Source organism: Phocoena sinus, chromosome 1 (genome assembly GCF_008692025.1).
Source record: "Phocoena sinus isolate mPhoSin1 chromosome 1, mPhoSin1.pri, whole genome shotgun sequence".
Classification (NCBI taxonomy): domain Eukaryota; kingdom Metazoa; phylum Chordata; class Mammalia; order Artiodactyla; family Phocoenidae; genus Phocoena; species Phocoena sinus.
In genome coordinates, this window is record NC_045763.1 from 26,904,977 (window position 1) to 26,932,321 (window position 27,345).

Here is a 27,345-nt window from a genome sequence, read left to right on the forward strand (position 1 = left end):
TGGCGGCACGCAGGCCTCTCACTGTTGTGGCCTCTCCCGTTGCGGATCACAGGCTCCGGACGCGCAGGCTCAGCGGCCATGGCTCACAGGTCCAGCCGCTCCGCAGCATGCGGGATCCTTCTGGACCGGGGCACGAACCCGCGTCCCCTGCATCAGCAGGCGGACTCTCAACCACTGCGCCACCAGGGAAGCCCAGAGGGTGCTTTCTTTGGATGTACTAACACAAGACAAGACCCAGAGGCAGGGGAGAGGTTAAGGCACTTGGGAAGACAGGTGACACCCACACTGGAGTTCGGGTGGCATGAGTACGTCATGGGGACAGAGCTGGATTGAGAGGGGGACATCAGTATTAGCTAGCAGAGTTGGGGTTTTATCCTCTTCTGGTTAGAGACCGACTGAGGTCCCTGAGGGTGAATAATGGAATGGATGAGTGAGTGAACTCAAGAATGAACAAATGAAATCCCAGAAGGACCAGACCGATGGGAAGTGTGAAAAGAGAATATGTACACTAGGTAGAAATGAAAGAAAACATATTCATACAACCCCTGTGTACGAGGCAATTTCACCTTATCCCGTTTAGTCCTCACAAGCATCTTTATTTTGTAGGTAGCACCATTCCCCTCTTTAAAAATGAGAATATTGAGGCTCAGTGAGGTTAAGGAACTTGCTCAAGGTCAAGGGCTGGTCAGAGAGCGACACAGAATTACATTATATAATGCCAGTCCAGGTCAGACTTTGGCGCTTCCTCTCCCTCCCCTGACAACGCTGCCTGCACCTCCAGAAGGAAGAGGCTGTGGCCGAGAGCCAGGCCTGCTCCAGAGGGGCCCCATCAGTAATCAATAGTTTACATGTCAATCATACACAAGGTTAAAGGGCTGAGACTTAAGACCCTTAATTAAAAGTGCCAATTCACTGCATTCAGCTTAACTGATCTGTTAGTCAGACAAAGTCAAAGGCTTGGCATCGATGAGGTCAACAGAGGTGGGAGGACGAGGCCAGAGGCCAGAGGAGGGAGCCTGAGGACCTGTGCATGCAGAAACCATGCAGCTTGGCAACGGAAAGGAGAGAAGCTGAAGTTCCGGACCTCTTACTGCCTTCGTTTATGTAAATGCCTTCTGTGTGCTAGGTGCTGGGAGATAATGGCGAAGATGACAGACAGGGTGTCATTTTCCAGCTGTTTCTGGAGACGGGCAATACTCCTGCACACACAACCCCCTCAGAAGACTACCAGCTGTGGGCAAATGCGATGAAGGAAACGGTAGAGCGCTGAGATGGAGCCACCGGGTTAGACAGACTGGCCAGGAAGGCCTCTCCATGGAGGTGACATCTAAGGAAGAGGAGGGGCTTAGAGGGAGCCAGTCACCAGGGCAGGGCAAGAGGTGGGAGGACGTTTTCTGTGGATAAAGGGCAGCATGAGCAAAGGCCCCGAAAGGGAAGCAGCTCGGAGCATCAGAGCAACAGAAAGGCACTGAGGCTGTCCCTGGGCCAAGAGAGGTAGGCAGAGGCCAGGTCTCGTGGGGCCCGGTGGGTCGGGGAAAATTTTGGATTTTATTCTATGGGCTAAGGGACGTCACTGAAGGATTTTAAGCTGAGGCCTTACAAGATCCCATTTTCATTTGAAGATCACTCCTGCTGCCCGGATAAGAACAGCTTGGCAAGGGCAACGTCGGATGCAGGGAAATTAGCTAGGGGGCTACTACAGGTGCTAGTGACCTCTTTCATAATAAATCCTTGATGCTAGCCAGTGAAGCTTTGCCAATCTGACCACATGGATTAAGAGTCTTATTGAAGACGTTTTTCATCCCATAGAAATCAAAGTCTATAAAATGCTAATTAGAGGCTCTCATTGATAGGGATAATTCCGGGCCCAAGCAGACATTTGGTTTGCCTGCGCAGCTCCCCTGCAGGTGACCATCCGGTCTCCTTCTGGCTTTTGCAATACTGAAAATCATTTGAGGATCCTGCGCCCACCGTGCTGTGCGAAGGTGATCCTTCATCTTGACGCCTCACCCGTTTGCGCTCTTGTTTCTCTGGGCCACAGACACAACAATAGCCACGGAAGAGGGAGGGGGCCTGATGTGCATCACACTCTGTGCTGAGAGCTGCCGAAACATGGAAAGCTGTGTCTTTGCCCTGGAGGCTGCTGCTGTTTATTGAAAGAGACACACACAACACAATAATACGTGCAGGAGGTGCTGAACGCGTGGGATAGATAAAGTGCTATCGAAATAACTGGACGAAGAAGAGAACTAATCATTTGTTGGAAATCTACATGCCAAGTGCTTCATGTATATTGTCTAATATCCTCATAACAAGCCTGTAAGTTGGAGCCTATTTTGGCCATCTTGCTGATGTGGAAACTGAAGTCCCGGGGGTTAATTGGGGAGACTTGCTGAGGGTGAGGGGTGGGGGCGTCAAACAGCTTGTCAGGGTCAGAGGGTGTATTCAAACCACGTCTGTCTGGGACCAAAGGCCTTTCTTTTACATCGTCATCTTCTTCTAATTGAGAGAGGCAAGGAAAACTTCAAGGAGGAGATGTCTTTGAAGCAGTTTTGGAGAAATAAAAGCGAAGCACAAGGAAAGTGAGAGAGGAAGGTGACTGCAAGAGAGAGAGCAGGGGCTTCCCTGGTGGCGCCGTGGTTGAGAATCTGCCTGCTAATGCAGGGGACACGGGTTCGAGCCCTGGTCTGGGAAGATCCCACATGCCGCGGAGCGGCTAGGCCCGTGCGCCACAACTACTGAGCCTGCGCGTCTGGAGCCTGTGCTCCGCAACAGGAGAGGCCACCATAGTGAGAGGTCCGCACACCATGATGAAGAGTGGCCCCCGCTCGCCACAACTAGAGAAAGCCCTTGCACAGAAACGAGGACGCAACACAGCAAAAATAAGTTAATTAATTAATAAACTCCTACCCCCAACATCTTCTTAAAAAAAAAAAAAAAGAGAGAGAGAGAACAGCATTACAGAGGCACACAGAGTGTGCACCCAAACTCCCCCTCACCTTTTCAATCCACCTTTCCCACCAGGGCCAGCTGACCTTTCTGAACCACGTATCTGACCAGTCATTCCCTTTTCCCTACAGAATAAAGTCAGGCTTCCTAGGGGATGCTCCAAGCCCTCCATGAATAGCCCCAACTGCCTCCTCCTCTTTCTCTCACTCTTTACCCATTTTCTTCTTTTTCTCTGGCTTCAGTGACTTCCTTCTGTCTGGATGTTTCCAACCCCTACACGTGCCCTCACACCACCTGTAGTGGCTTGAATGGTCTCCCCCCAAGAGATATGTTCAAGTCCTAACACTCGGTCCCTGTGAATGTAACCTTACTTGGAAATAGGGTCTTTGTAGATGTCATCAAGTTAAGATGAGGTCATACTGGAGTAGGGTGGGTCCTGAGTCCAATGACTGATGTCTTTCTAAGAGAAAGGAAAGGGAGATTTGGATACAGAGGCACCGTGGAGATGCAGGGACGGGACCATGTGAAGATGGAGGCAGAGACTGGAGTGATGCATCCACAAGCCAAGGAAGGCCAAGGAGTGCTGGCAACTCCCAGAAGCTGGGAAATGAAACTGATTCTTCCCTAGAGCCTTCAGAGGCAGTGTGACCCTACTCGCTCCTCGATTTTGGACTTCTAGGCTCTAGAAGTGTGAGAAAATAAATTTTTGTTACGTCATTCGGTTGTTACAGCAGCTCTAGTAAACTCATACACCACCTGAATACCATGTCCCAGTAGATCCCCAGCTCCAGTTGGTAAGCTTTTCCACGGGCTTTTCCATGCCCTCCCCATGGCCCCAATCTCGTGAGATGCTCCTCTGTGTATCAGAGTCATCCACTGAATAACCTGTCTCACTGAGTTCCTTAACTGTTGTGTTTGTGTCTCCTTTGTGTTTGTATCTTTGGTACCCAGCACCAGGCCTGACCCACACTAAGCTCCCGGTTTGGCTGAGTTGATGAGTAAGTGAATGGCTCATCAGCTTTCGGGGACGCCCATAGTTCAGTCCGTGCTGTGTGTGCCACTTGGTGACGGGCAACTTAAATCCTATGTGCTAAGGAAGATACTTCCTATTTCACTGGAGGTTCTGACATCTCTCTTTACTGCCCACATCCCGCCCCTTGAATCTATGTCTTTGGCATCCTATCGCCACCATAGAGATAGGACCTAGCTGCACAGACCCTGGGCCAGAGATGGCTGCCTAGTTTAAAGCCAGAAGACAGGGGGATGCTGCAGCCATGGTCTCACACTCTCCAAATACAGCTCTACAAGTCTTCGGACCAATTTTCACACATCCGATCAATGAATAGTAGGCAGTGGGTGCAGATATATCACACCAGGAACTGGTGATATAGACAAGAACATGGCTTGTTTCTGCCCCTAGCTGTGGTGTGAAAAGTACTATGGTACAGATACGCACAGAGAAGGTCCCAGCTCAGGCCAAGGGGTGAGGCAAGGTCCCCGGAGGAGGGAACAACTAAGCTGAATCTTAAGAGATGAACAGGATTTTCCAGATGAAGGGGGTGGCGAGGAGTGTGAGAAGGAAGGGGAATGCCGGGCAGAGAAAAGAGGTTGCGCAAAGACACGGATGGGATGGAGAGATGGGCACCCCCAGGACAGTACAGGTTCTTCAGGAGGACGAGAGCATGGGTACAGGTGGGTGAGACCTAAAGCCATGCGTTTGGACAAGCCCACCCAATGAGTATCAGTGCGGGCAGCACACAGAGAAGGGTGTCCTGGAGATCCATGGCATTAAGGATGAGCAGGGGAAGGAGACTAAGAATGAGGAGTGGAGGAGGTAGAAGGTAAACCAGAAAAAGGTGCAGCCCAAGGAGTCAAGAGAGGAGAGGGGCTTCCCTGGTGGTGCAGTGGTTAAGATTCTGCCTGCCAATGCAGGGGAGATGGGTTCGAGCCCTGGTCCTGGAAGATCCCACATGCTGCGGATCGGCTTAGCCCGTGCGCCACAACCACTGAGCCTGCATGCCACAACTACTGAAGCCCACGTGCCTAGAGCCCATGCTCCACAACAAGAGAAGCTACCGCAATGAGAAGCCCATGCACTGCAACGAAGAGTAGCCCCCCGCTTGCCGCAACTAGAGAGAAAGCCCTCGTGCAGCAACAAAGACCCAACGCAGCCATAAATAAATAAATAAATAAGAGAGAGAAGAGAGACTCAGCAGGGCAATGATGTCCAACTGTGGAAGAAGGCAAGGCAGGCATGGCTTCTTCGGTCCTTTCCACAGTGCTGGGTCAGGGCTGGGGGCAGAGAAGGGGGAGCCCCGTTTCCAAAAAGGAGGGGCCTTGAGTTGGTCTCAGTGTCCTAAATCTGCCTGGGGTACAGCCTGGGCTTTCACTACTGACAAGTATGCCAGCTCAGCTAATGAGCCCCGCTGGTCTCTGGTCCTCTTTCCCATTCCCCTGGGGGCTGCCGGGAACCTCTGCTTGCTCTCTCTGGAGCTGGGCCTTCATGTCAGATTGGCTGCCACTCCCTTTAACTGCAGGGCACCCCGACCGTGGGGCCATCCCTGTTCCGGGATCTCTGTACACCTTTTCATCATGGTGTTTCCACAGAGTCCCACCTTCCACCACAATGTCCCAACAGCAGCTCCCCAGGTGAGGGAGCCCTCACCTGGCCCTCACTCCCTTACCTCTGCCCACCAGCCCACCACTAAGAGTCCCCCCAGGCTTTGCGGGTAAGGTTTATGACACTCAGCTTCAACCACAGGAAGAGATTTACTGCCAGAACTTTCATCTAAAAACCTAGGAGAGCATCAAATTGTCACTGTAGGGGGCTGCACCCCTTAAGTGCTGTCCATAGACAAACTCGAGTCTGGGATTATGGTTTTCAGCTCTCAGTCTGAAGGAAACTTTAACACATTGGGCATTTCTCGGGTGCTGCCCACTTCCACACTTAGAAGTGGTTCATCTGTATCTGTCACACATTAGAAAAATGCAAAAACTAGAAAAAGGAAAAAAATCACAGCATCTTTATATGTTGATTTCACTTGCCTTCTGACTGGGCCCCGGAACATGAAAAGGCTTTGGGTGCTTCGAAGCAACTGTCACCACTGCGTGAACACATGGATATTGCACCGGGAAGAGTGTTAACAGCGGATCTTTACATCAGGGGAAGATGGCATGTGAACGAACAGCTGCTGTAGCAGGGGGAGGGGTCAGAAATCACTCCTGTCCCCAAGTGAGAACGCAGCTTAAATTATCCTCAGTGACTTTGGAAATGACAATAAGAAAATAATACTTGCTTCACAAAATGCCCCCCTCTGAGCCACGGTGCAGCAAACCAACAATTAAACCATGATTATAATAGCAGACAATAATAATTAAAGCATTGTGCCATCCAAAGAGCAAAAACTGAGAAGACAGACCAAAGCTCAAAGCAAGCATTGGTGTCTAGAGCAAAAATAGAGGTTGTCCTTTCCTGGTGCCAGCTGGTATTGGGAAGACAGAAAGATTCTTCTTGTGTTATTTTCCTAAGTGAAAGAATAAACCTGGGCTTCAGTCACTGAAGAAGCTACAGTGACTGGTGTTCTGGGAGGCTGGGCAGTGTACAGATGCAGCACTGAAGCTACTGCCCTGTGTTTCACTCTTCCTTGCTGAGTAACCTTGCACCACTTGTTTTCTCATTATCATCGCCCTGTAAATGAAGGCTCTGTGACTGCCTATTGTTCACCAGAACCTGCCCTGCAGGTGTCAGGGACTCTGTGAGGGGCAGAGGTGTCTTTATCCTTTTTGGAAGAAATGTTTTCCATGAAATGAAGCTCTGCCTCCCGAAGAGGCTATTTAACAAAATGGCTACGAGGTCAAAGACTTGGGTTCAAATACTCATCCTTGATAATTGAGTGACCTGAAAGAGCCTCAGTTTATTCCTCTGTAGAATGGCAGTAACATCATCTATCCAGCAGTGTTGCCAAGAGGATTATTGTAAATGCAATCACATATAAAGTACCTAGCACTGAGCCTGATACATAATATCAAATCAGAAGATGGCAAAATCACCTATAACAAACTACAGTTTAGTTCTATTTTTTTACAGTAAGTACCCTACATATGCACCTTCAAGTTGTGAACTTTCAAAGATGTGAATGTGCATTTGCGTGTCCAGTCACATGTTAGTTCACGTGTCTGGTGTACATCGTCACGTGCGTGCATCCTCTACAAGTGGTTGTGCTTTGCTGTACAGCACTGTAAAGAGCACAGTACCATCTCCCACCTCCTCTCCCTCCTCCGGTCAGTAACTCTTGCCCGTTCACTCGATGCCAGCCCCTGTACACCAGCTGTTGGACTGGACCACTGTACTTTTCAAGGTAAGATTAAAAATGTTTTCTTTATTTTTTGTGTTTGTTTTTTATGTATTATTTGTGTGAAAAGTATTATAAACCTACTACAGTACAGTACTCTAGAGCCGATTGTGTTAGTTGGGTACCTAGGCTAACTTTGCTGGACTTACGAACAATGGGACTTACGAATGCGCTCTGAGAACGGAACTTGTTTATATGTAGAAGACTTAACTGTATTTGTTTTACTCCGTTAAGAGAGATACGTTAAAGTCTCCTATGGCTGTCAATTTCTTCTTGTTTTTCTGACAGATTTTGCTTTAAGTTTTCTTGTTAGGTTATTTGGTGCATAGAGATTCATGACTGTTGACACACTTGTGGACTAAGCATTTTATCACGTGAAATAATTCCCTCTGTCCCTTTTAATATGTATATATATATTTTAACCTTGAATTTTACCTTTATTTAGAAAAGCAGGGGGGAATCGGGAAGATGGCGGGGGGGGGGGGAATCGGGAAGATGGCGGAAGAGTAAGACGCGGAGATCACCTTCCTCCCCACAGATACACCAGAAATACATCTACACGTGGAACAACTCCTACAGAACACCTCCTGAACGCTGGCAGAAGACCTCAGACCTCCCAAAAGGCAAGAAACCCCCCACGTACCTGGGTAGGGCAAAAGAAAAAAGAATAAACAGAGACAAAAGAATAGGGACGGGACATGCACCAGTGGGAGGGAGCTGTGAAGGAGGAAAGGTTTCCACACACTAGAAGCCCCTTCGCAGGCGGAGACTGCGGGTGGCGGAGGGGGGAAGCTTCGGAGCCGCAGAGGAGAGCACAGCAACAGGGGTGCGGAGGGCAAAGCGGAGAGATTCCCGCACAGAGGATCAGGGCCGACCGGCACTCACCAGCCCCGAGAGGCTTGTCTGCTCACCTGCCGGGGCGGGCGGGGTGGGAGCTGAGGCTCGGGCTTCGGTTGGAGTGCAGGGAGAGGACTGGGATTGGCGGCGTGAACACAGCCTGCAGGGGGTTAGTGCACCACGGCGAGCCGGGAGGGAGTCCGGGGAAAAGTCTGGACCTGCTGAAGAGGCAATGAGACTTTTTCTTCCCTCTGTTTCCTGGTGCGCGAGGAGAGGGGATTAAGAGCGCTGCTTAAAGGAGCTCCAGAGAGGGGCGCGACCCGCGGCTAAAAGCGTGGAGCCCAGAGATGGGCATGAGATGCTAAGGCTGCTGCTGCCGCCACCAAGAAGCCTGTGTGCGAGCACAGGTCACTATCCACACCCCCCTTCCGGGTAGCCTGTGCAGCCCGCCACTGCCAGGATCCCGGGATCCAGGGACAACGTCCCCGGGAGAATGCACAGCGGGCCTCAGGCTGGTGCAACGTCACGCCGGCCTCTGCCGCTGCAGGCCCGCCCTGCATCCGTACCCCTACCTCCCCCCGGCCTGAGTGAGCCAGAGCCCCCTAAGCAGCTGCTCCTTTAACCCCGTCCTGTCTGAGGGAAGAACAGACGCCCTCCGCCGACCTACACGCAGAGGCGGGGCCAAATCCAAAGCTGAGCCCCGGGAGCTGTGCGTACAAAGAAGAGAAAGGGAAATCTCTCCCAGCAGCCTCAGAAGCAGCGGATTAAAGTTCCACAATCAACTTGATGTACCCTGCATCTGTGGAATACGTGAATAGACAATGAATCATCCCAAATTGAGGAGGTGGACTTTGAGAGCAAGATTATTTTTTCCCCTTTTCCTCTTTTTGTGAGTGTGTATGTGTATGCTTCTGTGTGAGATTTTGTCTATATAGCTTTGCTTTCACCATTTATCCTAGGGTTCTATCCATCATTTTTTCTTTCTTTAAAAAAACTTTTTTTCTTAATAATTATTTTTTATTTTAATAATTTTTTTCTTTCTTTCTCCCTTTCTTTCTTTCTTTCTTTCCTCCTTCCTTCCTTCCTTCCTTACTCTTTCTTTCTTTCTTTCTTTCTTTCTTTCTTTCTTTCTTTCTTTCTTTCTTTCTTCTTTCTTTCTTTCCTTTCTTTCTTTCTTTCTTTCTTTCTTCTCCCTTTTATTCTGAGCTGTGTGGATGAAAGGCTCTTGGTGCTGCAGCCAGGAGTCAGTGCTGTGCCTCTGAGGTGGGAGAGCCAACTTCAGGACACTGGTCCACAAGAGACCTCCCAAACGGCGAAAATCTCCCAGAGATCTCCATCTCAACACCAGCACCCAGCTTCACTCAACGACTAGCAAGCTACAGTGCTGGACATCCTATGCCAAACAACTAGCAAGACAGTTGTTTGTCTCTGCTAACCTCACCCGTTAGCAGAGAGGCTGCCTAAAATCATAATAAGGCCACAGACACCCCAAAACACACCACCAGATGTGGACCTGCCCACCAGAAAGACAAGATCCAGCCTCATCCACCAGAACACAGGCACTAGTCCCCTCCACCAGGAAGCCTACACAACCCACTGAACCAACTTTAGCCACTGGGGACAGACACCAAAAACAACGGGAGCTACGAACCTGCAGCCTGCAAAAAGGAGACCCCAAACACAGTAACATAAGCAAAATGAGAAGACAGAGAAACAGCAGATGAAGGAGCAAGATAAAAACCCACCAGACCTAACAAATGAAGAGGAAATAGGCACTCTACCTGAAAAAGAATTCAGAATAATGATAATAAAGATGATCCAAAATCTTGGAAATAGAATAGAGAAAATGCAAGAAACATTTAACAAGGACCTAGAAGAACTAAAGATTAAACAAGCAATGATGAACAACACAATAAATGAAATTAAAAATACTCTAGATGGGATCAATAGCAGAATAACTGAGGCAGAAGAATGGATAAGTGATCTGGAAGATAAAATAGTGGAAATAACTACAGCAGAGCAGAATAAAGAAAAAAGAATGAAAAGAACTGAGGACAGCCTCAGAGACCTCTGGGACAACATTAAACGCACTAACATTCGAATTATAGGGGTTCCAGAAGAAGAAGAGAAAAAGATAGGGACTGAGAAAATACCTGAAGAGATTATAGTTGAAAACTTCCCTAATATGGGAAAGGAAATAGTTAATCAAGTCCAGGAAGCACAGAGAGTCCCATACAGGATACATCCAAGGAGAAACACACCAAGACACATATTAATCAAGCTGTCAAAAATTAAATACAAAGAAATCATATTAAAAGCAGCAAGGGAAAAACAACAAATAACACACAAGGGAACCCCCATAAGGTTAACAGCTGATCTTTCAGCAGAAAGTCTGCAAGCCAGAAGGCACTGGCAGGACATATTTAAAGTGATGAAGGAGAAAAACCTACAAGCAAGATTACTCTACCCAGCAAGGATCTCATTCAGATTTGATGGAGAAATTAAAACCTTTACAGACAAGCAAAAGCAGAGACAGTTCAGCACCACCAAACCAGCTTTACAACAAATGCTAAAGGACCTTCTCTAGGCAAGAAACACAAGAGAAGGAAAAGACCTACAATAACAAACACAAAACAATTAAGAAAGTGGGAATAGGAACATACATATCGATAATTACCTTAAATGTAAATGGACTAAATGCTCCCACCAAAAGACACAGACTGGCTGAATGGATACAAAAACAAGACCCATATATATGCTGTCTACAAGAGACCCACTTCAGACCTAGAGACACATACAGACTGAAAGTGAGGGGATGGAAAAAGATATTCCATGCAAATGGAAACCAAAAGAAAGCTGGAGTAGCAATTCGCATATCAGAGAAAATAGGCTTTAAAATAAAGACTCTTACAAGAGACAAAGAAGGACACTACATAATGATCAAGGGATTGATCCAAGAAGAAGATATAACAATTGTAAATATTTATGCACCCAACATAGGAGCACCAAAATACATAAGGCAAATACTAACAGCCATAAAAGGGGAAATTGACAGTAACACATTCATAGTAGGGGACTTTAACACCCCACTTTCAACAATGGACAGATCATCCAAAATGAAAATAAATAAGGAAACACAAGCTTTAAATGATACATTAAACAAGATGGACTTAATTGATATTTATAGGACATTCCATCCAAAAACAACAGAATACACATTTTTCTCAAGTGCTCATGGAACATTCTCCAGGATAGATCATATCTTGGATCACAAATCAAGCCTTGGTAAATTTAAGAAAATTGAAGTTGTATCAAGTATCTTTTCTGACCATAACGCTATGAGACTAGATATCAATTACAGGAAAAGATCTGTAAAAAATACAAACACATGGAGGCTAAACAATACACTATTTAATAATGAAGTGATCACTGAAGAAATCAAAGAAGAAATAAAGAAATACCCAGAAACAAATGACAATGGAGACACGACGACCCAAAACCTATGGGATGCAGCAAAAGCCGTTCTAAGAGGGAAGTTTATAGCAATACAATCCTACCTTAAGAAACAGGAAACATCTCGAATAAACAACTTAACCTTGCACCTAAAGCAATTAGAGAAAGAAGAAGAAAAAAACCCCAAAGTTAGCAGAAGGAAAGAAATCATAGAGATCAGATCAGAAATAAATGAAAAAGGAATGAAGGGAACGAGGGCAAAGATCAATAAAACTAAAAGCTTGTTCTTTGAGAAGAATAACAAAATGGATAAACCATTAGCCAGACTCATCAAGAAAAAAAAGGGAGAAGACTCAAATCAACAGAATTAGAAATAAAAAAGAAGTAACAACTGACACTGCAGAAATACAAAAGATCATGAGAGATTACTACAAGCAACTCTATGCCAATAAAATGGACAACCTGGAAGAAATGGACAAATTCTTAGAATAGTAGAACCTGCCAAGACTGAATCAGGAAGAAATAGAAAATATGAACAGACCAACCACAAGCACTGAAACTGAAACTGTGATTAAAAATCTTCCAACAAACAAAAGCCCAGGACCAGATAGCTTCACAGGCGAATTCTATCAAACATTTAGAGAAGAGCTAACACCTATTCTTCTCAAACTCTTGCAAAATATAGCAGAGGGAGGAACACACCCACACTCATTCTACGAGGCCACCATCACCCTGATGCCAAAACCAGACAAGGATGCCACAAAGAAAGAAAACTATAGGCCAATATCACTGATGAACATAGATGCAAAAATCCTCAACAAAATACTAGCAAACAGAATCCAACAGCACATTAAAAGGATCATACACCATGATCAAGTTGGGTTTATTCCGGAAATGCAAGGATTCTTCAATATACACAAATCAATCAACGTGATACACCATACTAACAAATTGAAGGAGAAAAACCATATGATCATCTCAATAAATGTAGAGAAAGCTTTCGACAAAATTCAACACCCATTTATGACAAACACCCTGCAGAAAGTAGGCATACAGGGAACTTTCCTCAACATAATAAAGGCCATATATGACAAACCCACAGCCAACATCGTCCTCAATGGTGAAAAAATGAAAGCATTTCCACTAAGATCAGGAACAAGACAAGGTTGCCCACTCTCACCACTCTTTTTCAACAGAGTTTTGGAAGTTTTAGCCACAACAATCAGAGAAGAAAAGGAAATAAAAGGAATCCAAATTGGAGAAGAAGAAATAAAGCTGTCACTGTTTGCAGATGACATGATACTATATAGAGAGAATCCTAAAGATGCTACCAGAAAACGACTACAGCTAATCAATGAATTTGGTAAAGTAGCAGGATAAAAAATTAATGCACAGAAATCTCTGGCATTCCTATACACTAATGATGAAAAACCTGAAAGTGAAATCAAGAAAACACTCCCATTTACCATTGCAACAGAAAGAATAAAATATCTAGGAATAAACCTACCTAAGGAGACAAAAGACCTGTATACAGAAAATTATAAGACACTGATGAAAGAAATTAAAGATGATACAAATAGATGGAGAGATATACCATGTTCTTGGATTGGAAGAATCAACATTATGAAAATGACTCTACTACCCAAAGCAATCTACAGATTCAATGCAATCCCTATCAAACTACCACTGGCATTTTTACAGAACTAGAACAAAAAATTTCACAATTTGTATGGAAACACAAAGACCCTGAATAGCCAAAGCAATCTTGAGAACGAAAGATGGAGCTGGAGGAATCAGGCTCTCAGACTTCAGACTATACTACAAAGCTACAGTAATCAACACAGTATGGTAGTGGCACAAAAACAGAAACATAGATCAATGGAACAGGATAGAAAGCCCAGAGATAAACCCATGCACATATGATCACCTTGTCTTTGATAAAGGAGGTAGGAATGTACAGTGGAGAAAGGACAGCCTCTTCAATTAGTGGTGCTAGGATAACTGGACAGGTACATGTAAAAGTATGAGATTTGTTCACTCCCTAACACCATACACAAAAATAAGCTCAAAATGGATTAAAGACCTAAATGTAAGGCCAGAAACTATCAAACTCCTAGAGGAAAACATAGGCAGAACACTCTATGACATAAACCACAGCAAGATCCTTTTTGACCTACCTCCCAGAGAAATGAAAATAAAAACAAATATAAACAAATGGGACCTAATGAAACTTCAAAGCTTTTGCACAGCAAAGGAAACCATAAACAAGACCAAAAGACAACTCTCACTATGGGAGAAAATATTTGCAAATGAAGCAACTGACAAAGGATTAATCTCCAAAATTTACAAGCAGGTCATGCAGCTCAATAACAAAACAACAAATAACCCAATCCAAAAATGGGCAGAAGACCTAAATAGACATTTCTCCAAAGAAGATATACAGACTGACAACAAACACATGAGAGAATGCTCAACATCATTAATCATTAGAGAAATGCAAATCAAAACTACAATGAGATATCATCTCACACCTGTCAGAATGGCCATCATCAAAAAATCTAGAAACAATAAATGCTGGAGAGGGTGTGGAGAAACGGGAACACTCTTGCACTGCTGGTGGGAATGTGAATTGGTACAGCCACTATGGAGAACGGTATGGAGGTTCCTGAAAAAACTACAAATAGAACTACCATATGACCCAGCAATCCCCCTACTGGGCATATACCCTGAGAAAACCATAATTCAAAAAGAGTCATGTACCAAAATGTTCACTGCAGCTCTATTTACAGTAGCCAGAAGATGGAAACAACCTAAGTGTCCATCATCGGATGAATGGATAAAGAAGATGTGGCACATCTATACAGTGGAATATTACTCAGCCATAAAAAGAAATGAAATTGAGCTATTTGTAATGAGGTGGATGGACCTAGAGTTTTTCATACAGAGTGAAGTAAGTCAGAAAGAGAAAGACAAATACCGTATGCTAACACATATATATAGAATTTAAGAAAAAAAATGTCATGAAGAACCTAGGGGTAAGACAGGAATAAAGACACAGACCTACTAGAGAATGGACTTGAGGATATGGGGAGGGGGAAGTATAAGCTGTGACAAGCAAGAGAGTGGCATGGACATATATACACTACCAAACGTAAAATAGATAGCTAGTGGGAAGCAGCTGCATAGCACAGGGAGATCAGCTCTATGCTTTGTGACCGCCTAGAGGGGTGGGATAGGGAGGGTGGGAGGGAGCGAGACGCAAGAGGGAAGAGAGGTGGGAACATATGTGTATGTATAACTGATTCACTTTGTTATAAAGCAGAAACTAGCACACCATTGTAAAGCAATTATACTCCAATAAAGATGTAAAACAAAAAAAAGAGAAAAGCAATATTGTGACCCCTGTTTTTATTTATGTATGTTCTCATGCTATTCCTTTTTCTCGACTTTTTAGTATTTTATTGTTCTTCTGTTTAGCAGCATTTTTTTTTCTTTACCGAACTTGAGACTCTTTTGCTTGCAATATGGAAATTTAACTTGTGTGCACCAGCTCTAATCTCCTTATAGCTCCCTCCTTGCCCACAGGTTTGTCAGTGAAAGCTCCACACGTAACAGTAGAGGCTCCCTTTTCCTGTGTGCCCTCATTTCGGGGCTTCCCGCTGGGATGCTCACACATCATTCTGCCCACTCCTTTTGCAGACTCTTAGCTCAGCATTTTAGTCTTGCCCTCTGCCCTCTCACTTGACCTTAGTTCTTTGCTGAACCTTCAATCCTCCCCCAGCCATCCTGAGCTCCTACAACCCTGGCCCGCTCCAGGGACCACCTCTTCTCCTCTTATTTTCTTCTACCTCGCACTGTGGAGTGGCCAAACAAAAGTGGATTTATACTCATTTGAGAATTGATACGTTTGTTCTTGAAGCAGCGATGATGTTATGTGTTCACAAACTCTTGTTTCTCCTTCCACCTAGGCACAACCTCCCTTATAATTAGGTGAGCTGGGAAATGTGTTCTGGTCAGTGGGATGAGGAGGAAGACCTGACTCTTAAAACAAGTTTTGTTCTACTCTCTGATGCCTTCTCTTTTTCTCCTCAGCTGGCCAAATTTGAGGACACACTGGAGGACTGTGAGGGTCTCACGTGAAAGGAGCCTAATATAGGGAGACTAATAGAAGCTTATCTCCATCAACCTGTTTTATGCTTTTTGATTATTATGTTTTCTTGCTATTTCCTTTTTCTTTGTAACATGTTTAGTTTTCACATTTCCTTCAGTGATTTACAAAGTATACATTTTGTTTTTTAATTCTACTTTAGGCATTTTTAAACATTTTCAAAAATATTCCTAAATGGGTATTTTCTCTAATTATCAACTTTAAGAAAAATAATAAGCACAGGGAGATCAGCTCAGTGTTTCATGACCACCTAGATGGGTGGGATAGGGAGGGTGGGAGGGAGATGCAAGAGGGAGGAGATATGGGGATACATGTATATGTATAGCTGATTCACTTTGTTATAAAGCAGAAACTAACACACCATTGTAAAGCAATTATACTCCAATAAAGATGTTAAAAAAAGAAAAAGAATATACCATTTCACTCTCCTTTATGTAAGACAGAAAAGCCAAAAAGATTTTACTTTCCCCTCTGCCTTCCGCCAACTATCAAAACACTGACAATACAAGCAGGGACTATAGACTCAAATTAAATATCATCTTTCATGGTCATCAATTCTTTGTATAGTTTTTTCCTAAACATCTCAGTTGGCTAAAAATTATGCCTATTTTAGTTTCCTGTGGCTGCTGTGACAAAGTACCACAAATGTGGTGACTTAAAACAACAGAACTTTATTCTTTTGAAGTTCTGGAGGCCAGAAGTCTGAAATCAGTATTGCTATGTGGAAATCAAGGTGTCAGCAGGGCTGCACTCCCTCCAGAGCCCCTAGGGGAGAATCTATTCTTTGCCTCTTCCAGTTTCTGGTGATTGTTGGCATTCCTTGGCTTGAGGCCTCATCATTCCAATCTCGGTGTCTGTCTTCACATCACCTTTCCCTCTGTGTATATAAAATCTCCCTCTGCTTCCTTCTTATAAGGATATATATGATTGCATTTAGAGCCCATCCAGATAATCCACGATAATCTCCTCATCTCAAAATCCTTGGTTTGACCACATCTGCAAAGATCGTTTTACCAAATGAGGTAATGTTTACAGGTTCCACGCTTTAGGACCTGATAACTTTGGGGGCCTGCTGCCCTCTCTTTGCAAGTTCTTCAACAAGCCCGGGCGGGCAATTTTCTGTGGCTCTTGTGCATATTATATCCTGTCTGAATCAATGATTCTCCAAAGTCTTTGGTCTTTGATGTTACAGAGAAGAAACTTCAGGAGGGTTGGATTAGTTGTGATTGTTTATCGGAAATGGCTGTTTTATTTGCTGAGGGCTGACTGTGTGCTTACCTGTGTGTGTTTTGTCAAGTGCTTATAGGGATTTTTTTGTTCTCCATGGAACTGTTTCATTTTTCATCAAGTTGTATCTTATTCATTTTGCCTGGAACTCAGTGAGTCCTTTCAATTCACCAAGGATAAGAAGAGTTTGCCATCATGTGTTTTATTGTACCTTTTGTTAATTGTTCCATTTGTTAATTGTTCTTCTTCATTTATGCCACCTGGATTGATGCTCTGTCTTCCACATTTGGCAACTTTTCTTTCATTACTTCCCCACCTTCACACCTTTTCTCTTCGGTCTCAGAGAGATTCTCCAGCTTGTCTCCTATTTCAATGTTTTTATTTCTTACAAGACAACTACTGTGATTTTAATTTCATTCTGTATTTAGTTTCTTTTCATTCTTCACTTGTCTCTGTCACTGTGTTTCTAGTTCAGGAGCTCTCTTCCTCCATTTCACCGTCCATTTTCTGCTATTTCTCATCCCTATTTCTTATATTTAAATGAGAATATTATCTATATACCCATTTAAACTTTCCTCTGCCTACTACAGTAAAATCTTTTCAGGAAATTGTTTCTATTTCTTTAGGAAAATGGTTCTCTTTTTTTAAGAATGGTATGTTTTAAGTAGCATCACAAGTTTTTCATTTAATTTAGTTTAATTTTTGCTTATTTGTTTACTTATTTTTTGAAAGGGAGAGATTTATACTGGTCCAATGTGGCCAACCAACAAGGTTTGCATTTCTTTGGTTGAACTGTTTATTTTCTTCCTAAGAGATGTTGGAATTCATTTCTGGGATTGTAAACTGGCAGTCAAATTGATGTATTCTGGCCAATTCAACTATCTAGTGTAGCTCGGCTGGATTATTATTCTTGGATAATTTGAAGCAGTTTTTCTTTTTCTAGAGTTAACCTATGAAAAGCTAAAGTGCCAGAGTGCACCACCACTCTTGAAGCTACATTTATACCTACCAGGTTACCTACATCCTCTCCTTCAAACACTTTTGAGCTCCTTTTTGTTGGTTTGTTGAAATTGTAAATCTGACAAAGCCATACCCCATTGTGTTTGTGCTTATCTGTTCAGTTCCTTCAGGAGATCAGTTCTTGTGGTATGAGTACATGGACCTTCTCTGTTTAAGGTCTGACTTGCTGTCACTGCAAGAAAATAAACCTTCTGGAAGCTGCTAAACCTGCAGCCACAATTCCTGGCAGGAGCTATGAACAGAAGCTTTACTTCTGGTGCCTCCTCTGGGCCAGCTGCCTGCTTACTGGGTAAAGGGAAGCCTCACTGACCTCAGTGGGGAATTGCTGCCCTCTGATTGATATGAAAATGCAGCGGGGCCATCTGGGCTTCAGGCACAGCCAGATGTTTTGTCTAGTCCAGCATCCTCTCAGGAAGACAAGTTCCACTGGGCAGGGGTTCTGGTTAATCAAAACCATGGCCCCCTCTCTCAGCAATCCTACTGCATCTTAACCAACAGCCAAGAACAGAGTTCCCAGGTTGCCCTCGTGTTAATCATTAAGAAGCATCTCCACAGTTAAAAATCAACAAACTAGGACTATTAGCCAAACATGAACTTTATAACTAAATGGGCATTAGGAGCAGAAATAAGAGCTTCCAGGAACAATAAGTTCTCCATTCTCCAAGTGTCCCAGATCTCTTCATGGAAAGCCTACCAGCAAAGCACTGTGCCTTATCCCTTTCCCCCTTGCCTTCTTTATAGCCAGCCACATACAGCTCTCAACCTCAATCTAGTTTGTACTCAGTTCTTCTGAGTGTAACCAGGACCCCTCAAACAGTTACACTCAATTCCTCCTTGGTTTCCCAGTCAATTTATCCTCTGCATTGCTGCCACTGAACTTCCTGAAGTGGAGATATCATCACAACATACCAGATAATGAGCTCTTTCAGAAGCAGCTACCCACCCCTTCCTCTCTTTTACATGCCTGGAAGGTCTTTACCTCCACTCTGCATGGTGAACTACTACTGTTTGGTAAAGTGTAGCTAGACTAGCACTTCCTGTCTGTAACACCCTGCCCCTCAGCTGCCAGCTAAAATTATGAACTGACCTTGCAAATGCTTTCTATTGTGTTTTGTACATACTTCTACTACAGCATTTATTTCGCTATATAAGAATCTAGGTAGGCACTATAGGTAGGCTTCTCTGTACTCCATTTCCAAACCTCTCATCTGTCTCTACTATTGAAACTGTAAAAGCAAAACAAAACTGATCTCTCACTTTCCCTCAGCCAGTCATGGCAAGTTCAGACTAATGGAATGTAGGAAGATGTCTGTGAGGATGGTGGTTCTTTCTCAATAAATATGTAAACCCTCCCTAGAAGAAAACTCTGCTCCCTTCCCTCTTCCCTCTTCTTTGAGACTGGAACACAGACACAATGCCTGGAGCTGCAGCAGCTGACTAGGTAACTATGAGGACGAAAGCCTAAGGATGGCAGAACAAGAAGAAAAGCAATGGTATCCTGAGCAGCTGCACCAGGTCTGGATGGGATCTTCAGATTCTTTTTCCAGGACAAAAAGTGAACCCCCATCTGCTGAAGCCAGCTTTAGTCAGTTTTTTTATTTTCATTCCTAATGGATACAATTTCTATCTGTAAGACTGAGACCTTCAAGGGAAAAGACTGTTTCTTATTTATATTTATACCCTCAGTGACTGGCAGAATGCCTGGCACTACGTGCTCCAAGTTTTTAAATGAACTGAATGTCGTTACTGTCTTCAAATTATTCCAGTGGCTGCTCGTTATCCTCAGGAATCCATGTAGAGTTCTCATCTTGGCATTCAGGGTCCCGCAGAGACCCGTCTCTACCCATGCAACCTTGTCCCTCCACATCCAGCCACATCAAGTGACTGCGTGTTCCTCCTTTGTGGACAGACCCTATACTTTCCCCTAGGTTCATGCCTTCACTCTCCTTCCCCTCAATTGGCATGCTTCCCCTCTACACCTCCAGGTAGAACTTGTCTTTCTCTTCCCCATTACTGAACTTGGCTTGCACTTACTGTCTTGGGGGTACCTGTTTATTTGCCTATTTCCCACTAGAATATGAGCCCCTGGCAGACAAGGACTGGCCGTGGTCTGACCTTTGTGTTTCCCACCACACAGCATCACACAGTCTCTGGCACAGAGAAGGTGTTCAATGTCCTGGTTTGTTACATGGAACTAAACCAGGGTCAGAAGAGTAGACCAGGGTCAGACAGAATGGGCTTGAAATCTGTATCACTGGGTAATTGTGAGACATTCATCCTTTCTGGGCCTCAATGATCCCATCTATAAAATGGGGACAATAATAACTGATCTAGAACCTGGTATGCTGTAGAGACTGGATAAACACTAAGTAGAGGGGAGGCCCAAGAGCAAAAGGCTTTGCCTCCCGCTCTTCCCCAGTTGTCATCTGAGCTGGTCCACTGATTATCAAAAGGAAAACTCAGACCCAACATCGGAAACTGAGAAGAGGTCCCACCCATGTGGGCTGAAACTTCCATGTTCTATGAACTGACAACATAGTTAGGGGTGACATGAAGGGCGCAATTCCCTGGTCTGTTCTCCTGCTGTTAGCTGCCAGGCCTGGACAGAGTTCATCAGTCAGCCTGTCCCATTCTTGGCCCTCAGGGGCCTTGCCAAATGCTGTAGGCCGCACTGCCCCCCCTGCCCGCCCACGTTCAAAGGCAGGGTCTCACAGCCAGCCCACCCTTGTTGTGCACACCCAGGAAGGGCCCGCTTTCCTGCTTGGGCCCCACCCAGGGGTCAGCCTGAATGTGAATCCCTGCAGCCACCCACTGTCCCCCTGGGCACTCCTGGAAAGGGACTCTCTTTGCCCAGCTTGCTGGGGTGAGGCAACCACGGATCCCTCTCGCTGCCTCCAATGCTTGGTCGAGGCTGAGCAGGGTGCTGGGAGGCATCTGCAAGCCTTCTGTCTGCGCCCCCGGGGACAGTCCCATGGACTGGCCTGTGGGCTGTCGCACATCCCCTCCCAGCTGGCACACCCAAGGGAAAGACCTGCTTGACACCTGCCCCCACCAACGGCACGGCACCCACCATCTGTGATCTAAGGGGTGACCTATCACCTGCTGTGCTCCGGGATGCCCATCTGGGTCAAATGAATAACCACCTACAGCTCGTGGAGGGGGTTCTCCACATTTGGGAATTACGTCCCAGGCACTGTTCTAAGGGTTCGGATACATTAGCTCACTTCATCCTCACGGCAGCCTCAAGCGGTAGGTACCACTTTAATCACCGTGTTACAGGGAAGAGAACTGAGGCACACGGTGCCTGCTTGAAGAGCTTCCCAAGCTACAGAGAGAATAAGAGTGGTAGGTAGTGTGGTGGCCGAGTCTGGCTGTCAGCTGCAACTTGATACTGAATGAATGACAACTGGGACATAAAGATAGTCAGCTCTTCAAAGGAATCCAGCTGAATGTTCAACCCAAATGGCCCAACTGCAGGACGCAGTCGATGCGGGGGGGTGGGGGGTGGGGGGGCGGGGGGAAACAGGAGCTGTTGTAAAACAAAACATAAATACTGTCCTCAGAGAGATGCAAGATGGTAATGCATTGATAAAAACAAAAGTAAGCTGTCAAGGGAAATCTGAAAACAAAAAGTGCAGCTTTCTTGAAATAAAAACGAAAACCAAAACAAGATTTCCGAAATAAAGAGGGAGGAATCACAGAATAAATACCGTTGAAAACAGAATTAATGAAAACACAAGACCATTGGCAGAATGCAAATGGGATATGGATCTTTCAAATCACCAGAGGAGAAACAGAGCAAATTAAATCAAATCAACTAAAAATAGGAAGAGTTAAAAATAAAAAAAAGCAATAAAGAGCATAATATATTTGAAAGAAAGCATAATACATTGGATGTAAAAGAAATGTATAAATCCCTGAACTCTTTTCCCTTTCTTCAAATATACATAGAACATAAGTAAGAAAAAATTCAAAAAGTAACAAGGGCACAATGCAGTAAAAGTGGAACTGATTTAAAAATCACACAAAATATATAACTTAGTAACTTTTAAGACATTCTTAAGTACTCAGGTTGAAAAGAAATCTAACCTCAAATTATAGACTAGAAATAAACACAGCTGAACAGTCTATATGAGGAAAAATAAACTCCCCCATAGAAAAATACACAAAGAGCTTGAAGCAGCAAAGGTAATTAAATGCCATCTTGCCCATCAAACTGGTTAACACTGCCAGGATTGACAACATAAAGAGATGCTGGGTAGGGAAGCAGGCTTTTGGTAGATGTGTAAATTGCTGCAATAGCTAGAGGAAAATTTGAGGTCATGTATCAAAATTTGCCTTCTAAGAACATATCCTAAGGAACTCATTGGACAACTGTTCAAAGATTCATGTGTAGGGATGTTTACTGGGGCAAAAAACTGGAAATATTCACTTTATCAATAGGGAAGTAGTTAAATAAATTATGGTTGTACAGACAACAGAATTCCCTGTAACCATCAACCAGGATGAGGCTGATCTATATAGACTGAGAGAATAAGATGATGATATATGAGTAAAGGGTAAAACAAAAAGCGAGTTACTGAGCCACTCAAAGAGGTGATCTCATTTTAGCAAGCATGCTTATTGCATTTGCTTTCTGTAGACGCTGGCATACAAAATACCTAAAAGAGGAAGTTGAACAAATGGATATCAATGGCTATCTTACATAGGGTGTGCAGAGGAGAACAGAGTAAGACGATGGGGACTTTTGATTTCTACTTTATAAACTTCTTTATGGTTTGTACTTTGAATTTTTAAAAATGAATATCTCTTTTTCATAAAGAAAAATTCCATAAAGAAATTCTCACTTAAAAAATAATAACTAAGTCTTACTCTGAATAAGGGCAGAAACACAAAAGGGGCTTTGTTGTGTTTGTCTGAATTCTATCTGGTTACAAATTCCCTTAACTTTGTGGCTGGTGATTCCAGGGAGGGGTGGCGGGATATGGGGGGCGGTGAGGGAGAGAGAGGAGAGAGGGAGAGAACACGTTGGAGTACAGATGTGCATGAGGACTCTACAGACGCTGGCTGGCACGGCAGCCTGGGGTGGAGGGATCACAGGAGGAAGGCGAAAGTGCCCCATCACTCCATCCCCATCTTTTGGCCACTCTCCGTGCAGCCTCTGCTCAAGTGGCATCAGCTCCTTTGAGGTTGTGTGGCTCCAAGAAGCCTTCCCAATGGAGGGCTGAGGTTACTTTCATCCTCTCCCCGCCATTCCCCACCTCAGGGTCCTCACACACACAGCTTCAGGCCCCCTCTACAGTTCTTTCTACCTCTGGAGAGAATATTTCCTCTATTTGTCTCGATCCTCTCTTCCTGAGGGCTAGGAAGGGATGCTCTGCTCTCCCCTGCAGCCCACCCCACACCCATCATTCCTGTAAGTGATAACAGTCCTCACGTCTGCCCAGAAATGCCATCACTGAATTCTTGTGCTCTCCCTGTCAGCCGCTCTGAGATCTCTCGGCTCTCCTCCCACCCTTCTCCTAAACCTGAATTCCCGGGGACTGATGTCGCATGTCATGGGCGTGCTAAGGTTACTATGTCATGGAGGAGATGCACGCCCAAGTACTTAGGCAAGAAGTATCAGGATGTCTACAGTTACCTTTGTGTGATTCAGCCAAAAATGAAAAAAAAAAAAAAAAAGGGACAGAGAGAAAAAAAAGTAAGAGGGCAAATATTCACAGTAGTTGAGTCTAGGTGGGAGGTAAGCAGGTGCTCGGCATACTGTTCGACTTTTCTATTTTACATATTGTATGTTGCCCAACAAAAAATAGGGAAACAGAAGAAATCTCAGTTTCCACATTTCTTGAGGCGAGTGAGACCGGCTGGTGTGACTCCTTAAATGTCTCCTAAACTCGTCCCTTCTCCATCCTTCTTCTCCATCCCATCGCCACTGGCAGGGTTCAGGTCTCCTCATCCCGACAACACTCTGGAGACGGCCTCCTCCTCACTGGGGTCCCAGACCCCATCTGTCCCCTTCTCCACAAGGCTGCCAGGACAGGGCCAAACTCAGCATCACGGCCGCCACGGTCCTCTGTGCTCTGGCCGCATGCAGCCCGCTCCACCGGTTTCATCCCTCCACCGAATCTCAGGTGATGCCCCAGCCATGGGGACCAGCTCCTTAAGCCCGCACACCCTGCATCACCTCTTCTGCCTAGTAGGCCCTTCTGTCCTGCCAACCTTCTTCCTTGGCTACCTGGCAACTCCTCTCCATCCTACATGACTTACTCTGGTGTTTTCATTTCCAGGATAGCCTCTCTGGTCTCCTGTCCAGCTGCTCAGTCCCCTGCCCCCTCCTTTCACCACCTCGCTCTGTGTATACGCACATCTCCTCTTTGCCAACAGCGGCCGTGGTCTTACTCATCTGGGCAACGCCAGTGTCTCCCACAGGCACTGCCATGTATTCAGCAGACAGGTATTACATGGAGGAACGAATGAATGAATGAGTAACGTGCAAGGTGGGAACGTGGGAAGACCTCCTGATTTGCATATGGAGACACCTGTGATGAATTCACTGTTCATTTACTATTTACTGAGGGACCTTCATGGATCTGCTAGTCATAAAACTACCTTTATATCTGGGTCCTGCTTGTTTCATTCATTCATTCATTCAACACTTGACACTTGTTAAGCCTCTGCCACTGTGCTGAGAGCCAGGAGACTTGTGACGATGAATTGGGCAGAGAGCGTGGCTCTGGCTGGGGAGCTAAAGCAGGAGCATAAATGGAGGAGAAGAGTGGTCAGTGTCATAAAGGAAATACAGGCCATGGGCAATGGGAACGCAGAAGCGGAGAAAGGACTCCTAGGAGTCTCCTGCGAGTGGACTGGGGGAGACTTCCTGGGTGAGCTGACATGTGCACTTGACTTTGAGGGAGCGAGCGTTGTAGACTTAAGTCTTTGGAGGGAGGGGGGCATGCCGGGGAGGGCACAGTGGAAACCAAGGCACCGAGCACGGCCATGAGTACACGTACAGGGGCCACTAGCAATTCAGCTTTGTCATTGAAGAGAAGTGGTGGGAAATAAGGTTGGGAGGTGGGTTGAAGTCCTGACAGCCTTGAAAACCAGGATAAGATGTTCAGCTCCTGTGAGCATGGGTGCCACGCAAGGGTTCTAGTTAGAGTGTGAGTCGATCAGGCATGCTTCCAGAAAGTGATTCCAGAAGCAGCGTGGGATGAATTTTTGTATTTAACACAAAACCCCCAAGAGCTCTGCTGACCTCATTTTGCACAGGGCCGAGCTCAAAAACTTGCACGCGGCAAACACTTCATACATTTCTTTAACTGGACTGGGTCTAAGACCACGTGTACATCAGCGAATGTGCAAACAGCTGTATCTCTGGCAGCAACACAACCGTTCAGCCAGTTCCCCTTCACGGAGACCTCGCCAGGGCAGGGAACCTCTCCTAGCCACACTTCTGCCTCTTGTCTTGACTCCCCACTCTTCCAAAGTCTCAACAGTTCATCCCTGGATTACTGCGACAGATTTTTGACTGGTTTTCTTCCCATGAGCTCCCTCCACTGTAAATAACCCTGCTTAGGAACCTTCCACGGCTCCCTCTTGTTTACTGGCATTTAGCATCCTCCGTAAGCAGGCTGCTTCCTAACCCAGTCTGTCTCCCATTCCTTTCCACAGGCATTCCCCACGCCAGCCAGACCACTCCCGCTCCAACTGCCTGGTTCAATTCTCTTTCCATACCTCATCCATCCTGCCACGCCAACCTCCTCTTTTCCTCACAGCTCCTCTGAACCCAGTTTGCCAGCAGCGTCATCTGGTGCGAAGATTCAGAAAGACCTGGATCCACGCCCCAGCTTTCTGCTTCACTGTGTGAGCTTAGACACACTATGGAATCTCAGTTCTCTCATCTATAAAATGGGAGTAATAAGAATGTCTATTTATTTTTAGGGCTTACTATTCGTATTACCAGGGCTACTGTGAAGAGTTAATAAGACATTACGTGTGCCAGGCCCTGTGCTCAATAAATGGTAAAGCTCTTTTCTTCTCTGACTCTTTGGAACTCCAAAAAGCCATTCCTGTTAGTCAAGCACGTACGTGGAAAGGAAGTTACATTTTGAGGGAATATGTACACAGTACCTGACAGTATGCTGGGCTTTTCTGACTATTGCTGCCACAACTCTAAATCACAAGCATTTTTCTTCTCATTTTACAGATGCAGAAACTCAGACTGAGAAAGGGAAGCAATCTGGGGTCATACAGTTCTAAACTGACCTTTACTACCATCAGAGAAACAACCACCGAACCAAGAATAAATATTTACTGTGCTGAGTACATTACCTGCAGCGTCTCGGTTAGATGCTTTATCCCGAGAAGCCAATATTATAACCCATACGCCACAGAAGGAGAGGAGAAGAAACTTACCCAAAGTCCTACAAATGGCAAACGGCTGGGCTGGGATTCACGCCTATGCCCTCAGCTGCTGTGCGGACACCGTACCGCCTAGGCCAGTGAACTGTCTGAACTTGGACTGCAGCCCTGTGATGCCGAGGCTGGCCTTTTCAGGTTTTCCATGGGCCCCGGCCTGAGCCTGGGGTCATAGCAACCACGGTTGCTCACCAGGGCCTCCAGGTGAGGTGGGCAGGGCCGGCCACTGGCTGGTGGACTGGTGATGACTCCCCCGAACAGCTGGCAACGGTTCCTCTGCTGGCCCTGGCACTTACCCGATGGTGCAGCCGGCATTGGCTTCGATGGTCCAGATGCAGTTGAGGTTGTGCTCGTAGGGAGCTGGATACCCGGGTGACAGCACCTGGCCCGACTCCTCTCCTTTCACCGTCCCGCCACACTCGGCTGAAAGAAATCCCAGAAGAGTGAGCTTCAGGGGGTGACCTGTGCTCACAGCGGCCACCCACTGGCTCCTCCGGCCTGTGTGCCAGGGTCCCTCTCGTTCATTCCAGGTGGCTGAGTGCAGCATAGAGAAAGGCCCTTGGACGAGACTTGTCTCCAGGATCTACAAAAGCCCCTACAGCTCAACAACGAAAAGACAGAGTTCAGTTAAAAAATCGGCAAAGCCTTTGAACAGACATTTCTGCAAAGAAAGTATACAAATGGCCAAGAAGCGCAGGAAAAGATGTGTAACATCATTAGTCATTAGGGAAACGTAAATCAAAACCACAGTGAGGTCCCACTTCATGACCTCTAGGATGGTTATAATCAAAAAGACAGACTAACGTGTAGGTGGGGATGTGGAGAAACTGGAACCCTCAGACATCGCTGGTGGTGCAGCTGCTTTGGAAGACAGTTTCCTATATGGGTCCTCAAGATGTTGCCCTATGACCCCAGCAGTTT

General features: G+C 45.5%; 1 protein-coding gene across 1 annotated transcript in view; it reads right to left on the reverse strand.

Annotated features, from left to right (window-relative positions):
• Positions 1–27,345, reverse strand: part of CSMD2 (CUB and Sushi multiple domains 2) — a 661,952-nt gene that overhangs the window by 165,088 nt on the left and 469,519 nt on the right. The window contains exon 25 of the mRNA XM_032640663.1: positions 26,721–26,847. Coding sequence (XP_032496554.1) covers positions 26,721–26,847 — 127 coding nt within the window. The remainder of the gene's footprint in view (positions 1–26,720; positions 26,848–27,345) is intronic.